Source organism: Neospora caninum, chromosome Ia (assembly GCF_000208865.1).
Source record: "Neospora caninum Liverpool complete genome, chromosome Ia".
NCBI lineage: Eukaryota > Apicomplexa > Conoidasida > Eucoccidiorida > Sarcocystidae > Neospora > Neospora caninum.
In genome coordinates, this window is record NC_018385.1 from 1,155,099 (window position 1) to 1,170,580 (window position 15,482).

At 55.9% G+C, this 15,482-nt stretch overlaps 2 protein-coding genes across 2 annotated transcripts; one reads left to right on the forward strand and one right to left on the reverse strand.

The window, feature by feature from the left end:
• Positions 1 to 208: 208 nt before the first annotated feature.
• NCLIV_001270 (conserved hypothetical protein) lies at positions 209 to 9,232 on the forward strand (the record flags this gene model as incomplete). Its single annotated transcript, XM_003879623.1, has 12 exons — positions 209 to 388; positions 826 to 1,322; positions 1,735 to 2,559; positions 2,863 to 3,508; positions 3,751 to 4,153; positions 4,938 to 5,017; positions 5,652 to 5,734; positions 6,174 to 6,402; positions 7,099 to 7,181; positions 7,595 to 7,697; positions 8,196 to 8,344; positions 8,971 to 9,232. 12 exons carry the CDS (start codon positions 209 to 211, stop codon positions 9,230 to 9,232), a joined length of 3,540 nt encoding a protein of 1,179 aa, XP_003879672.1.
• A 4,366-nt stretch (positions 9,233 to 13,598) lies between these two features.
• On the reverse strand, positions 13,599 to 15,297 carry NCLIV_001280 (putative ribokinase; the record flags this gene model as incomplete). The annotated part of the gene is made up of 2 exons (XM_003879624.1): positions 13,599 to 14,358; positions 14,735 to 15,297. 2 exons carry the CDS (start codon positions 15,295 to 15,297, stop codon positions 13,599 to 13,601), a joined length of 1,323 nt encoding a protein of 440 aa, XP_003879673.1.
• Positions 15,298 to 15,482: the final 185 nt, after the last annotated feature.

Here is a 15,482-nt window from a genome sequence, read left to right on the forward strand (position 1 = left end):
CTTCTTTTCATCGTTGTCTCCTTCCTCTCCTTTTCGTCGTTCGCCTTTGCCGTCTTCTGGACGACATTCTCGCGCTTTCTCCGGGCTGCGCCGTGTCCCTGCAGGGCGGGGGAAGCCAGGGAAGGAGACGCCCAGGGGGCGGCGCGGCCTTGCTGAGGCCGCGAAGCGAGGACGGCGGCCGGCGCCCACCGGCGTAGGCGCTTTGCGCATGCGAGGATGGGGCCGGAACGCCGACTACGGTTGGGAAGAGGAAGACGACGGCCTCAAGGTCTACGTCGCCGTCGAGCCGGAAGCGACGAGCCGCGACATCGACTGCGTCATTGGTCCGAAGGAACTCTTCCTCAAACTGCGCCACAGAAAGATGCCTCTCATCGATGGCGCGTTAAAGGTAGGAGTTTTTCTGCAACCTGTGACAAAACACAGAGCCTCAGAGGGCGCGACGTGGAGGCCTCCTCCTGGTGGAGAGCGCGGCTCTCAGGACGGCCGAGTTACCGCAGGCGCGGAGACAGAATGCGACCCCATCCGCTTCCTCAGCCATCGCGTCTTTCTCTCTCCCTATCGACATCAGCCCAGTGATCTACAGGCGTTCCCTTTGCATGCAGCTTGTATCGAGTTCTGTGTACGGATGCATCGGAGGGGACGGGCCCCGCAGGCTAAAAAAATAGTCAGTGCGTTTCGTAGATGCGGTGCGGACTGCGGATTTGGTTGTCCTCGGAGCGTCCAAATGCCGGCGCTCGTCGCTCGAAACATCTGTGACCTGTGCACACCACTGCGTGTCTCGTCTCCTTCCGATTCTGCCTGTGGTGCGCTCTTCGCATTCCGCAGGGACCCGTCTCCGTCGAGAATTCCTACTGGAGCATTGAGAGCATCACCGCCAGAAACCGACTCCCCCAATGCCTCACTGCCTCTTCCGCTTCGCTGCCTCATTCCGCTTCTCATGCTCCGCCTCATTCCCCTTCTCCTTCTCCCTCTTGTTCTCCTTCTCCCTCTTGTTCTCCTTCGTCTCCCCCTTCTTCGCCCTCCTCTTCTCCGCCTCGGGTTCCGTCAGAAGCGGAAATTGCAGAGGCGCCGTGGCTCGGCCTCGACCTCGTGGAGAATCGTCCTGCGCCGCCTGCAGAGAAGGCGTTGGGGAAGCTGGTCACGGTGTATCTGCAGAAGAAGCGGCTGCGAGGGACAGGCTTGGCGGTTGGCGGCGCCAGCGCCGGCGTGCCGTTTCCCGAGTGGGGGGGCGTGCTGGAGGGCGAGGAAGTTGAAGATCTCTTCTACGACATCCTCCCCTCGAAGATGCGCGACGTGACGCCTGCCCATCGCGCACAAGACTGGTGAGAATCGACACCGGAGACCTCTCTTCAGGGTGCGTTTCCTCTGTTGCGTTCAGGCGCACTTCCCACTGCCCCTGAGGGCCGCGGGACTGCCCTAGCTTCATTTTTCCATGTCCTTGAGGCGGTCGACGAGGCGGCGTTGTGGGGGAAAATGCATAGGTGTGGAAAACGCCGGCAGGGTGGGAGGCGAAAGGTGACGGGGACGGGCGGAGAAGGTCGTGCCGTGGAAGGCAGTGTGCGTCGATCTCGCGTTTTTCGGGCTCCTTCAGGCCTGCCGTTTCGCCTGTTCTGTCTCCTCGCGGTGTGGCGTTGTTTTAGGGGGGGACGAGGGTAAACGCGTCCTTGGCGTTTAGGGAGAGTTTCCGCCCTTCACGGGTTTCTCGGGCGTCGCCGCTTTCTCGACGTGTTTCAGGGTCCCGGGAGCGCTCCTCTACCGCCAGCCGTTCCCGGCGACTTTCACGCGTCAAGAGGCGCTGCAGTTCATCGACGCTTGGACGCGGTCCCAGAGCGCGATAGGGGCTGAGGCGATTGTGGCGGGGCCTGCGCTGTCGCGCGCCACGCCCACGTCGAATTCGTCTCTTCTCGCCAAGGCCCAGTCCTTGCTCGCTCCGCACTCCGACGCTGCAGGCTCCTTCGGACTCCCCGCGACGCAAATGTTCATCCTGGCCTCGCCTCTTCCCGATGGGGTGCGCCTCTCCTTCGAAGGCCCCGCCGCCCGCGCTGTAGGTGCGGGCTTCGAAGGCGAGCGGCGGGCTGGCGACGCGGGCCGAGAGCCGCGACGCAGCAGCCAGGCGTTCTCTGCGTCTGTGCCGGAGGCGCGCTCGGCGCTCTTTGGCCAGTCGCTCTCGCTGGCGTCGGAGCAGGTTCTGCAGACCGGCGGGAAGACGCGAGACCCGCGATACGACGAGGACGGCCAGTGGCTGCCGGAAGACAGCCTGGAAATCCGCGTCGTCGGCGAAGAAGGCCCGGAGGCCCGCGAAGAAGACGGAGGAAGAGAGTCTGGACCGGCAGCGCGAGAAAGCCTGCAGGAGCGGCTCAAGAGGCAGACGTTCACCTTGGAGCTGGTCGTTTTGAGAGGGCCTGTGGGGTCCGGAGGGAAGGGCGCGTTCGGGCCGCTCGTCAGCTTGCAAGTCCGCGACACAGAGGAGCGGCTGCTGAAGAAACTGCAGCAAGATCTCCTCGGAGTCACGCTCGCGATGCGCGAGAAACTGCAAGCGAGGGCGAGAGAACGAAAAGAGTAAGAGACTGGAGCGAGACACTGCCGGCGCGAAACGCGCCACGACACCGCGGGCGTTCGCAAAGGCCACAGTGGGAAGAGCCGCCTGCTCGGCCGGACGACCCTGCCCGGAAGCGGATCCGCAGGGGATGTCGGAGGGCGAACCGAAGAAGAACAGAGAGACGGGAAGCGGCGAGAAACGGGACACTCTGGAGGTGCTGGGAGGCCTGCGGGGGTCGACCGCGTCGGATGCGCGTCGGTGCGTGAAAGGGAAAGATGGGGCACAACTGGCGACCTATCTCCTTCGCATGCGTTTCTCCTCAGGATGGAAGAAGACCTTCTCGGACCCCCCAAGAACCTCCACCACCACGCCCTAGCAAGAGAATTCGACGGGGAGGGACACGACAAAACACCTCTCTCTTCGGCGTCTCCTCCTCTTCCGTCGTCCTCTTCATCATCATCATCATCTTCTTCTCCTTCTCTTTCTTCTTCTCCCCCTCCTCTTCCGCCTTCTTCTCCTCCTTCGCCTTCTTCTTCTCTTCCGCCTTCTTCTTCTCTTTCTCCTCCTCCCCCTTCTTCTCCTCCCTCTCCTCCTTCTTCTTCTCCTTCTTCTTCTCCTCCTGTGCCTGACGATTCCGTGGAGGTCGACACAGAAGAGATAACAGACGAGTGGATCGAGAAATTTCCAGGGCTGCAGGCCTCGATCGCCGAAGAGCGCCAGTGGCTAGCCCAGTTTCCGCTCAAGACGCGCGAGGGCAAGCACCTCGTCCCGGCTCCAGAGGCGCCGCAGGAAGGCCCAGAAGACGAGGCAGTGCGCGAGGCGCGGCACAAAAGGCTCGAGGAGCAGAAGAAAGAGCGGGAGCGACAGAAGCGGAAACAGGCCAGGAATCCGTACGGAATTAAAGTGGTGGATTTAGATGGGAAGAGCGGCCGCAAAACCCCCGAATTCATGAGCAACTGGAGTCTCGAGGTAAGCGTCGTGGAGCTGTCGGGCGTCCGGGTCTCTCTGCCGAATTCTGTGTCTCCCTGTGTCCCCGGCGTAGGCCCTTTCGCCTCGCGCCTTCGCCGCTGTTCCCGAAGCTCCTCATGGCCGGCGTGTCGACTCAAACAGCCGCGCGCTCTGTGTGCGCGGCGTTGTTCGCCGGGAAGCCGCTCTTCTGGCTTCTTTCGTCGCGGCATGCAACGCTGCCATGTGGGGGTGCTGCGTCGCAGAGAAGGCGGGAGTTCCAGCGCGAAGTCGTGCACGACTTGGAGCAGAACATCCGGCGCTGTCAGCAGACGAAGGAGGTGCTGTCGATGGCGGATGTGACTCGCCACCTGCAGACGTTTCTGAACTTCTCAGAGGAGGAAATCGCGGACGTCTGGAGGGCTGGGCACGCCGAGGCTTCGCGCTTCATCGCCGACCCCCGCCGCGACCTCGAGAACTTGAAGCAGAACCAAGAGAAACGCAAGACGCACTGGGCCCAGCACGAGCTCTTCTTCCCCCTCGCACGCGACGCGCCTGCGGACTCGGAAGCGAAAGTGGAAAAGATCCAAGTCGTCGACCTGATGGCTGGTCCGGGCCCCGACGTCGCGTCCCCACACACCCTCGGATTCAGAGTCTTGCAAACAGAATGTACGCGACGCAGAAGGAAACAACGGCCACCAATACCCAACTCGCCAGCGCTAAAACCCCGCAAAACAAACCGATTTGTACACACGCATATGCATATCCATATATATATGTATATATATGTATATATATGTATATATATGTATATATATATATATATATATGTATATTTATGTATATATATGTATATATATATGTATATTTATGTATATATATGTATATATATGTATATTTATGTATATATATGTATATTTATGTATATATATGTATATATATGTATATATATGTATATGTAAATGGAGGTATATATATATATATATATATATCGATACGTCTGCACACACGTATAAAAGTACACACATTTGCGTTATTACGGACCCTGCGTAGGTCTAGGCGTCGTCCCAGATTTGCATAGATGCTCTCGAAACTCCACCCTCACGCGCCTGTAGGAAGGACGTGCACGGGCGCAGGCGTCTTTAGATCTGCCAGGAGGTGCCTGTTTGCCTGCGTATTTCTGCATTTGTGCTTTGTGTTTTGTCTAAAAATATGCGTGTATGCCTCTGTTTCTCTGCATGTTCACATGCACGTATCTGTGGAGGCTCCCGTGGTCGGGTGTCTACACTTCTGATTGGACTTCTGCTTCTGGGTCAGCCTGGATTCCCTCGTTTTCCGCTGCCACTCGGATGCATTGCCTGCTTGCACACGCGCTCTCGTTTCTGCGAGAAAAAAGAAAAGAGAATGCGAAATGCGACTTTCTCTCTTCGTCGCCTGGTGTGTCTCCGCACAGACGACCGGCCTCTTCATCAGCGATGGGAGGAAATGTCGGAGCGAGACCAACTCGAGTATCGCGTGAAGCTTCGGGAAAAGGTATGCCTGTTTCACCCGTGAGGGCTCTTTCCGCCGAAGTTCACTGTTTGAGAGCGTTGTGAACAGCCCGTTTCACGCGATACCGATGCCCAGTCCACCTGTCTGTTCATCTGCTGACAGCTGTCTTTCCGTACCAACGTTGTTCACGCATTATCCTTCCCGCCATCAATCTGTGTCAGTCCATATCTGTCTCTCTACCTGGCTCAATCTGTCTGGTCATGTAACGATGTGTGTTTCTATGCTGCCGATAGGTCTCTGTCCCCGTTCATGGAAATCAAAAGAGCTTTCACTGATTGTATTTATGAAACGTGATTAGTTCACTTACCCATTTCTCTCTCTCTCACTGTCGATCGACGTATACGTGTCTACATGCGTCTATCTATATCTGCCTGTATCCTTCTTTGTTGGCTCTCTGTGTGTCTCCATGCGTCGTGCCGTGCCTGTGTCATTCGTTCGCTGCCCCGTAATGCCCGCCGCATTCGGCCTACGCCGACTCTGCCCACGGATGTGTGCGTGAGCAGAGCGGCGAGAAGAGACAACGAGACCAAGGAAGGAAGCCCCGGCAGCCTACCGGTTCCTCGTGTCAGTTGTGTGGACGTGGGCGTCTCCTGTGGCTCCGGCTGTGTGTGCTCAGGAGGCGCGTCTCGACATGCTCCTCTGCGAGCTCATGGAATCCACCGACGAGTCGATGTTCCCTGTCATTTGCGACCAGTACAAGTAAGAGTTCAACCCCTGTTTTTGGCTTGCCAGCCGCATTTCCCAGGTTCTCGTTTCCTCTCGCTCCGCGCGGCGTCTGCGGTTCTGTGGAACTCCCCCGGTTGCCGTCTTGTCTGTGAGAAGAGACCGTGTTTTCTCGGCTCCTGCATGCGGCCGAACCACGCCTCATCCCACGCACCTACACCCGCACGCATGGCGTTCTCCGAGCCGTGCATTTCTCGCAGATTTTCTTTTTCGTTTGCGCAGGAAAGAAGGCGACTCGCGCTTTGTGCACGCAGCTGCGTCTGTTGTCCGTGCCGCTCTCAAGCGATGAGCGGGTCTTCGATGCGTTGGAGAATCCCGTGAGGCGACGCCTCTTGCAGGCCGCCTCGTCGCGCGCTTCCCGGCACTCGGCCTCGCCACGTGTCTCCCTTGTCTCCTTTCTCTTTTTTGTGTGCAGAGATCTGCTGATGGACGAGCACTTTCTGTTGATCATGAAACTCCGGATTCGGGAGCGGCCGCCTCGAACGCGGAAGGAAAAGGACATTTTCGTCATTGTCAACAAATTCACAGTTTCGCTCTACGAAGACGTCGAGGCTCTGGCGCTCCAGAATGAGAAGGAGCAGCTGAAAAAAATCCGCCTTCTCTGCATGCAAGCTCTCGTCGACATCGACAAACTCACGGAATACGTAAGGAAGGGGACGGAGAAGGGGGATGGCAGGGGGCGAAACAGAGGGAAAAGAGACACTTTCGGATCTCTGTGAGATGGTCCTGAAGCAAGAGAGAGGCTGGCGGGAGGTCTGAAGAACACGAGACGGCGCAGAAGAAACCCCACCAGACGCAGAACTTCCCGCGGGAGGCTGGCGTGCTGCCGGAGCGAAACCGTCTCCGGGGGTGCCGAGTCTTGTGCGGTGGTTTCCGTTTCTGCGCACTCAAGAACGTTTCCTGTCGTTACGTTCAAAGCACTCGACGCGATGTGCATCTGATCTCTTCAACAGCCTACGATGTAAAGGTCAAGACTACATTAGCGAGGGGAGGCCGCCGTATTAGCCGTCGCGATTGGGTGTCTTTCTTGCCTGCGGCCCGTCAGGGTGCATCGGCAACAACTCGACAGCGTTTAAACGAGAGACCCGCCCGAGCGCTATGATAACAGTAATCCATATATTACGCCTAAAACATAACCGATGGCCGGGTGAAAAACTGACGAGAAGATGCTTGTCCTGCGAATCGGCTCTCCAAATCTGCGTTGCGTTCTTGCCGCATTTTCCCGTCTTAGGTTTCCTGATCTCACGGGTCCAGTCCTTCTTCGGCACGCTGGTTTCTCACTTTGTGCTCCTGTCTCTGCCTTCTTGACGGCGTCTGTGTCTCGCGGTTTGTCCGTGCAGGCCGAGTCGATGAAGCAGCTGCTCAACCGCGACTTCCTGGCGTACCTCGAGTTCGCCATTCACGCAGAGCGAAAGCGCATCCAGTGAGAAGCAAAACAAGGAAAAACAGAAAAGGAAAAACAAACACACGACAGACAGGCAGTATAAACTCGAGCCCTGCTTCCTCATTCCTCCTCGCGGCGCATATATATATATATATATATATATATATAAGACTGTTTTCATATACGCCGATGTATATGCGCATAGGCACATATATACATATATATGTATATGCGTGTAGGGTGTGTGGGCCCCTAAGTTTGCGGTGGAATTTGAGTGCGTCTGGTGTGCATTCGCGTTCCTATCCACGCCCCGTCGTCTCTGTAGATCCGTGTACATTTGTCTCACTGAAGAAGGGAACAAAGTGCGGGTTTCCGCCTTCGCCCCTTTGGTGAATGCTCGAAATATGTCGCGAACCTGACTGCGTTCCTCCTTTCCCTGCCTTGTTTCGCAGGAAAGAAGGAAACAATCCGGACGCTGCGCCGTCGCAGTGGTTGATGGTCCTCATGATCATTCACAAGGGAGTTATGGCCATCTACGAAAAGGAAATCTGGGAGGTGAGAAGGACGGGAATCCCGTGATCTTCGCCTCTTCTTCTCCGGCCGCGGTGTTTTCCTCCCCCTCGGCCGCTCCCGGTGCCCGTCCGTCGTTTCCCGGCACCCTTCTGGATCGTGTCCTTTCCCGTCGCTTTCCCCCCGTTGTCGTTCGCTCTTTCGTTTTCCCACCGTTTTTCGTCCTTGTTCGGCTCCCCTGCCCACGTGTGTTTCGTCCCTCGAGTCGCCAGTTCCCCGTCTCTGTCGGCGTTTCGGTTGCCTTCCCTCTGTCTCGACACCTCGCGACTTCGCACTCTGTTTAGTATCGCCTTTTTGTCTGGCGGACGTGCTGCCGACCCCCGGATCGGTTGTGTCCGCCCCTGCGTCGCCTTCGCGCTTTCCCTCTTTTCTCACTCTCTCTGGTTTGCCTCTTCGGCCTTTCGTCGACTTCATCTCGGTTGCGCATGCACTCGGGAGACGCCTGGGCTTCGCCGGAACGTGCTTGCGTGCGTGTTTGCTCAGGACGTCCTGTGGATCACCAAGGTCGTGACGCAGAAGCAGCCGGAAGTCCGCCGGAAACTGCTGGAGCTCTTCGTCGCGCAAATCCCCAAGGCAGACTGGAAACAGTTCAAACGCGTCGCCCTCAGAATGGCCGGCGCCCTTGCGCAGGGGTGCGTCCCCAGCGCGGCCTGACACGCAGCGAGACCTGAATCAGACACCTCTGCAGAACGCATGTCTCTTTCACAAACACAGCGAGACGCACGCATCTCTCGCAGTCAGAAACTCACATCTATATCTGTACATGCATGTATAAAGTGCGCAGCGTTCTTATTTACCAATATACATTTATATATATATATATATTTCTGTGCATGTATATTTATGTAAGTGAAGAGATACTACGTACATGCGCCATGTTTGTGGGTTTGGAGTTGGACGTGTATACCCGCGTTTAATGAGGCTCGACAGACGCCTGCAGTGTTTCTGTGGAGACACACACATGCGGCACAGATGGCGGCCTTTGCTGAAGAGCACACTTGTGCACCTATTGGCTAGGTCCGCTCGGAAGTGTGCCCGTGGACTCGAGGACACGCATTGCCCAGGAGTTTTTGTTTTCAAGCCGCAGACTGCCACGGCTCTTGTAGCCTTCCCTGGGTGCTCTGGCGCGCTGCGGAAAGGGACCCAGCAGATCCGAGAACTGGAAACGGCTGGCGTTCGGCAGTTTCTTTCTTCGAGCAGACACATTTCGGGTTCCGCGCGGGTCTGCGCTTCCGTTTTTGATGCTCCTTCTTCGCAGAGGAGGCGTCCACGGCCCTCTTTCCTTCCCGTCCTGTCCGTGGGTGCCTGCGGCGGTGCACCAACTGGCGAGGGACTTGGACCGGATTCTGCCCGACTGGATGATCGAGGGCATGATGACGGACTTTGATAAACAAGTGTTGAAGCAAAAAATGGTAGCAGAGACACTCCGGGAAACCGCGTTCTTCTCTTGCCCCGTCCACGGGCGTTTCGCGATCTCCCCTTCTCCACGCGCCTCGCAATGCCAAGCGCCTCCCCATTGATACACATATGTGCAGCTTTGCATATGTAGAGGTAGCACGCACACAGATACCTGTATATTTATATGTTGTGTATTTCTCTGTGTGCTTCGCGTGCGTCGGCTGTGCTCTCCGTGTCTCTCTGGCCTTTGACTGCGTCACGGCTGACCGCCTGTCTCTCGCGCGTCGCGGGTTACACGCGCTGCCACTACCCTCTTCCGCTCTGAGAGCCGCCGACTGCATTTTTGGCGGTCTCCGCATCTCTCTCGGTCCTTCGCATAATCCACTCCCCTTCCACGTCGCTACGCCTGACTGTATCTAGCTGCTTGCCTGTCATACCTCTCTTTCTCTCATTAATCCATACATCTATGTATATGCATGTATATACATGTATATACATGTATATATATGTATATATATGTGTATATATGTATAGACGAATGTAAATATATATACGAATACTATGGCGGTGCCTGTGTACTTTTTTACTTCCTGTCGCTCCATGTCTGTCCATGTGTGACTGGCCCTTGCGTTCGCTGTTTGCGAGCCACTGTCTTGTTTGTCTTTGCTAATTGTTTGCGCCTATGCGACTGCACTGGGTAAATGTGCCTGTCATTTTCCTTTAGGACCGCATGTCCTGTCTGTGGGGCGAGAGGGACCGCGAGAGCCTTCGACATGTGAACGTTACACTGCCCAACGTAGGTTTTGCGCACCTTCCTTTTCCCTCTCACCTCTCGCGTCTAGCTGGGTAACTCTCTCTCTCGGCTTCTTCCCCATGCTTTCGCCAGCCTGCTCTCTGTTCCGCTGCCCGACCTCTTCTCCTCGTCTTTGTGCCCGTCTATAAGCCGAAATTGGGTTCGGCGCGTTCCCGATGACCCTTCCCCGCTTTTTGCTGTCCCCATCGCAGGTGTCAGAGATGATGAAGCAGCAAATCGAGCAGGCGACGGTGAGTGTCAGTTTCCCCTCTCGCTGTTTCGTCTCTCTCAAGTCGCTATCGATTGTTCTTCCGCAGCCGGCGCCTGTGAACCCCGCAGCTTGGGCCTTGCGCCGTCGCCGCGACTCCTCGCTTCTTCTTCGATGTGTAAATCTATCTATTTTTACGTACATAAGTTTAGTAGAATTCTTCTGTACCTGTCTGTATGTGTATATTATGTATATTTATGTGATGCCTATATACCTGTTTATATCTATACCGATTTGTGTCTATATATATATATATATATATATATATATATATATATATATATATGATATGAATGCGCATGCATCAGCGTGAATCGCGTGGAGTAGCCAACTAGACGCATCACAGCAGCGGTTTGGCCTCCTTTCTAGCCACCCGAGAGACGTCTCAAGCGCACAGAGCGTTTTCCGCGATGCACTGCATGTCGACTAGCCAGGAGCGTCTCGATTCTTTTCCCGAGCAACCCTGTGTAGACGAACCAGAGATCAAGTCACTCCGGCGGCCATCTAGCAACGCACTGAGAACCGTTTTTTGTTTGCGTCGGTTTTTAGGAAATCTTCAACAAGCGCCAGGAATCCCCTGGAGCAGTCCTGTCTTGACCGCCGGGAGTCCGATCCTCTTCAGCCTGCAACGTCCCGCTCCCGGCTCCGACCCCCATTTTCAGCAGTGTACTTCTATCAGCGAAAAGTCGTAGACAACTGATACATGCATATCTCTTCGTAGATGTATATGTACATCTCGGGAACAGTTTCGCGCTGATTCTCCGCGAGTGCTTGCCGATCCATACGGGGGGTGTTTCGGTCGTCAAACCGTGCAAGTGTGTCCATCGCGATACGACGTCCGCGTATGCACGGGCACGTAATGAAAACGGTTCCCTCTTCTTGTCAAGCGATGCCGACACAAACGTGGGGCTGTATTTAACTAATGGGGAACTCCCCGTCTCTCCCGTGAGCCAGGTCAAAAAGCACTCAGCTCTCCGCACGCGCAGCGTGCAGGGGAAGCGAGGCGTCACCCCCTCTAGAGCAAAGCACCTGTCCCTCTAGAGCGACAGAAGTCTAATCAGAATCGAGGTATCATGCGTACACGTAGACGCGTAGAGATATGTGTATCTCTACGGATTTGCATTTGCAGTTTAGAGGTATGCGCGAACAGGGCCCGCAGCGGAGACACCCCGGCCACCCCGCTTTAAGATTCGGGCTTACAGACCAGCCCGTAGTTGTGTACACCATGCCGCCACCTTTGTGCAGGAATCTCCTTTTCGGATCTCGCTGCGCGCACCTGCATGCGGTCCGCGATTTTCTGCTGCTTTCTCGCCGCGCGTTAGTCAGCGAGGTGTCGACGGCTACCGTACGGAGGGGGAGAGGTTTCTGTAGCCCGCTTTTGCACGAACCTGTTCCCTGGCGTACTTTTATCGACTGCGCGCGAGGCGCGCCGTGCCTGCCTTCGCGGGCTGTGCAGGATCTTCGCACCTCTGTGTCGCTTGACTCAGAAAGGAGGCGGAAGAGAATTCAAGGCCTTCAACCAGGAGATGAAACGTCCCTCTTCGAGAAGGGAACGGCAGCCAACGGCGACCGGTTGAACACCCCCACTCAAAGCACATTTATGTCGCGTCTGTTTGCACACATGCAGGTATGCATAGAGGTACGTGCGCATGCGTTTGTGAATGCATGCAGGTAAATGCGCTTGAATGCCCGCATCATCGAGCAAATGTAATAATGTATGCATATATGTGCATCCGTATGCACGCACCTACGCGTGTTTTTATGCATGTAGGTACGGGCATGGACGTGCACACATGGGTGTACGTGTATCGATACGTTGTTACGCGTTAGTGCGCTTGCACACTTATATATGTGTAAGGGTGCTACACATATATGCACGATACACAGGCATATGTATGCCACGCATGCAAGTCCGAAATTGTGGACGCATGTTCGCCACGGCCGGCGTCAGTTTCAGACAGGGAGAAAACGACCGGTTTCATGGGACGCCCGAGGTGCGGAACTGCGCGAGGGAGAAGCTTCGTTCGAACGGCAAATCGGCCAGCGTCCACGACACGGCACATGGCCCGCCGAAACTGAGAAAGCCAGGCGCAGACGGTGACCGAAGAACGGCAGCCGCGGGGACGCAGAAACGCAGCCGCAAACACAGACTCGCACACTCACGCGCGCGCCACAGGAACCACACCACAAAACTCGAGAACAAAGACAGAGAAAGAAGTAGTGCCAGGCAGGAGCCAGCACGGTGGCCGCACAGGGGCAAGAAACACATCCGAATGTTGCCAGGTTGAAAACCATCTAGGGAAAAGAGCCGAGAGCAGACAAATGCATGGAAAGAAAGACCCTGCGAGACCAAACGGAGGAACTTGGCAAGTGTTGGACGTGCACAGAGAAGAAAGTGCCGCCCTTCCAAGTTTTCGCGGTTTTGGGGGTTGGCTCCCAAACACAGTTTGTCTCTCTTCCAGAAAAGCAGACAAACGAAAAGCCCGTTCATGCTTGACAGGTCCACCCGCCAGCTGGAAGTGTGAGCCAAAGTGTGCGCTACGCCCAATCAGAGATACACCGGTTTTCCATTTAGGCAAGCATGCACGCATATGCATGCACATATTTGTGCGTTTCTCCCTCGCTCCCTATGCAGGCAGGTACATATATATATATATATATATATATATATATATATATATATATATATGCCTAACAGTAGACAGCAGAGGAACCGCACACAAATAGATTTCTTTCCATTTATGCAAACATACGTCTTACATATATCCGAAAATCTCTGTCGCTGTACAAGTCTCCCTCTCTCTCTCTCTCTATATATATATATATATCCATGCAAACGTACGTACATACATACACACACAAAGAACTGTACAGACGAGGAACCAAAATGCACTACCATCGGGTTTTTTTCCACTCTGCAAACACGTTTCTCACATATATCGAAATTGCTGTCTCGCCCTCGCCCTCGATATACACATACACAATAGATACACTCACACACTTGACTGTAAAGACTATAACACCAAACACACACAGATCGGCTTCTTTTCCACTTCACACATGCATGTGATGGCACTGGCTTATTTATCTTGCCACGCTTCTCGATTCAAGCAAGTACATACAGCCATATTTTGCTGTTGAGAACCGAATACGGTCCGGACCCGCATGGGCGTCCTTTCCATGTATCCAAGCGCAATTACACAAATATGCATTTTTCTCTGTACACAAGCACGTCCCTACACACATATGGCCACATAAGTACGCGCATATATACGCACCTCTTTATGGACATACATATTGATATAAAGAGATGTATATGAAGGTGTATGTGTGGGGATATCTGAGACGGCCGTTTCGTCTCCATGTTCACGCCCGCGTGGCGGCGTTCGCGTTGCGTGCATGGCCTTTTTCTCTCTTCCGGTTTTCACTAAAAGACGGTCCCCCGGAGCGTCTCTCGGCCCGCGTAGCTCTCGTTCGCACCCCTCTTCTGGACGGAGAAGCTGGCGACGATTCCCGCCTTTTCAATTGCTTCGTTTACGCTGAGTTCCTCCTCCCCCAAAAAGTACGCGAGGGCCCCACAGAACGCATCTCCTGCTCCGACTGTGTCGACTACCTGTTCCGGCGGAACGCGTCGTTTTTGCTCAAGGTGCTGTATAGACACCCGACGGTGGCCAGACTCCTTCTGTCGAATCACGGTGCATCCGTCTTTGCCCTGCGTGACAATCACGTTGCACTCGGCCCGGATCCGCTCGCCGCTAACGCGCGTCTGCTCGCCGGACTCGCTTCCAGCGCCGCTCTCCGGACCTTGTACAGTTGTCGCCTTCTGGCCCAGCTGAATCAACTTGGCTCTTAGAGCAGCCGGCGAAGGGAAGACGCTTGCGCTGGCGCCTCCTGCTCCCAGCGACGGCCATTCGTCGTCCGACGACTCCCGCTCCTCAAACACGTTCCCGGCTGAGTCCTGCGTTTTGGTGACCGGCGCCAAGTTGTACATTTGGCGTGCTTCGTTCTCGTTCACCACGACGTAGTCCGCGTACGCAAAGGCTTCCAGGGGGACACTCGCGACAGGCGCAGGGGTGAAGACAGTCAGAACCTTCTCTGGCGAGCTCTTCGCCAGCTTCAGCGCAGTCACAACCACGTCCGGTCGAATCCCGTTCTCGCAAACAAAAATCTTCGCGTTCTGGATCAACCTGAAAGCCCAGAGACGCGCAGGGGCGCTAATTTGGACACATGCGCGCAGGTGCACGGCACAAAACAACGCGCAGGCGCGTGGCTGTGTGCGCCAGTCTGCGTCTGCGCGTACTCTGTAGAGGCGGCACGCATGGAGAGTGTGCCAGTGTGTGCACGAACCTTGTGACGAGCTGCTGGATTTCACAGCGGTGACGGCGTGAGAGGCTCCAGTCGCTGACTCCTCGGTCAGCGAAAGGCGCTTCCTCGAGACTGTGTGTGTGTGTGCAGAGAGGCCGCGAACGGACGGCGGGGCATCTCGGTTGCGCGCGCGGCCGTTCTTCAGAACAGCCTCCGGTGGACAGGGTGTACAGACACCGCGCGCGACTCGGAACTTACTCAGTGATTCTCGGGTTGCGGATATCTTCAGCAGTCAGACAGGCGTTCGCTCCCGGGTCGAACACGATGGTGTTTTCGGCGTCTTCAGCGACTGTGACATACGCGCAGCCCGTGGGTTCTCCCTGTGCAGTCAGCACGCCAGTCATGTCAATCCCCACTCCTTCCAGGTAGCGCCGGTACGCCTCGCCAGTGTCGTCGTCTCCGAGCTTGCAGATCAGCGCAACTTTGCCGCCTGTTTGCGTCAGGTGTTTCTTTTTTGAGGCTTCGTCGTTCACGGCGGGGTCTCCGCAGTCGCGTCTCATCAGCAACGCAGCCTGGACGGCCTGGTTTGCGCCCTTGCCGCCGTGGTAGATCACCGCCTTCTCGGCAGCGACCGTCTCGCCGGCCAAAGGCAAGGCCCGTACGCGGAGGTTGACGTCGCGGTTCGCGCCGCCCAGCACGACAAGGTTCGGGCTCTTCACTTTCCTCACCGTTGAACGCGCCGCCAGCGCGGCGTCTCGCGAAGTCGACAAGTCGAGCGGGTCCCGCGCGGCGAGTGACGTGGCTGGGGTGTCGAGTGCCATGGCGCCGCGTCCTCAGGGTCTGCGGGGAAAAAACACTGAAGGAAACTCAAAAACTGGCGGGATCGCACACACAGGCACAGGCGACGCCGTGACGCGCACGGACGACCGGCGCAGCGGGTTCGATGGAGGAAGGGCTGTCGGGGCGAGCGGAACACAAGAGTGCGGATTCCGTGAACAAGAGAGCG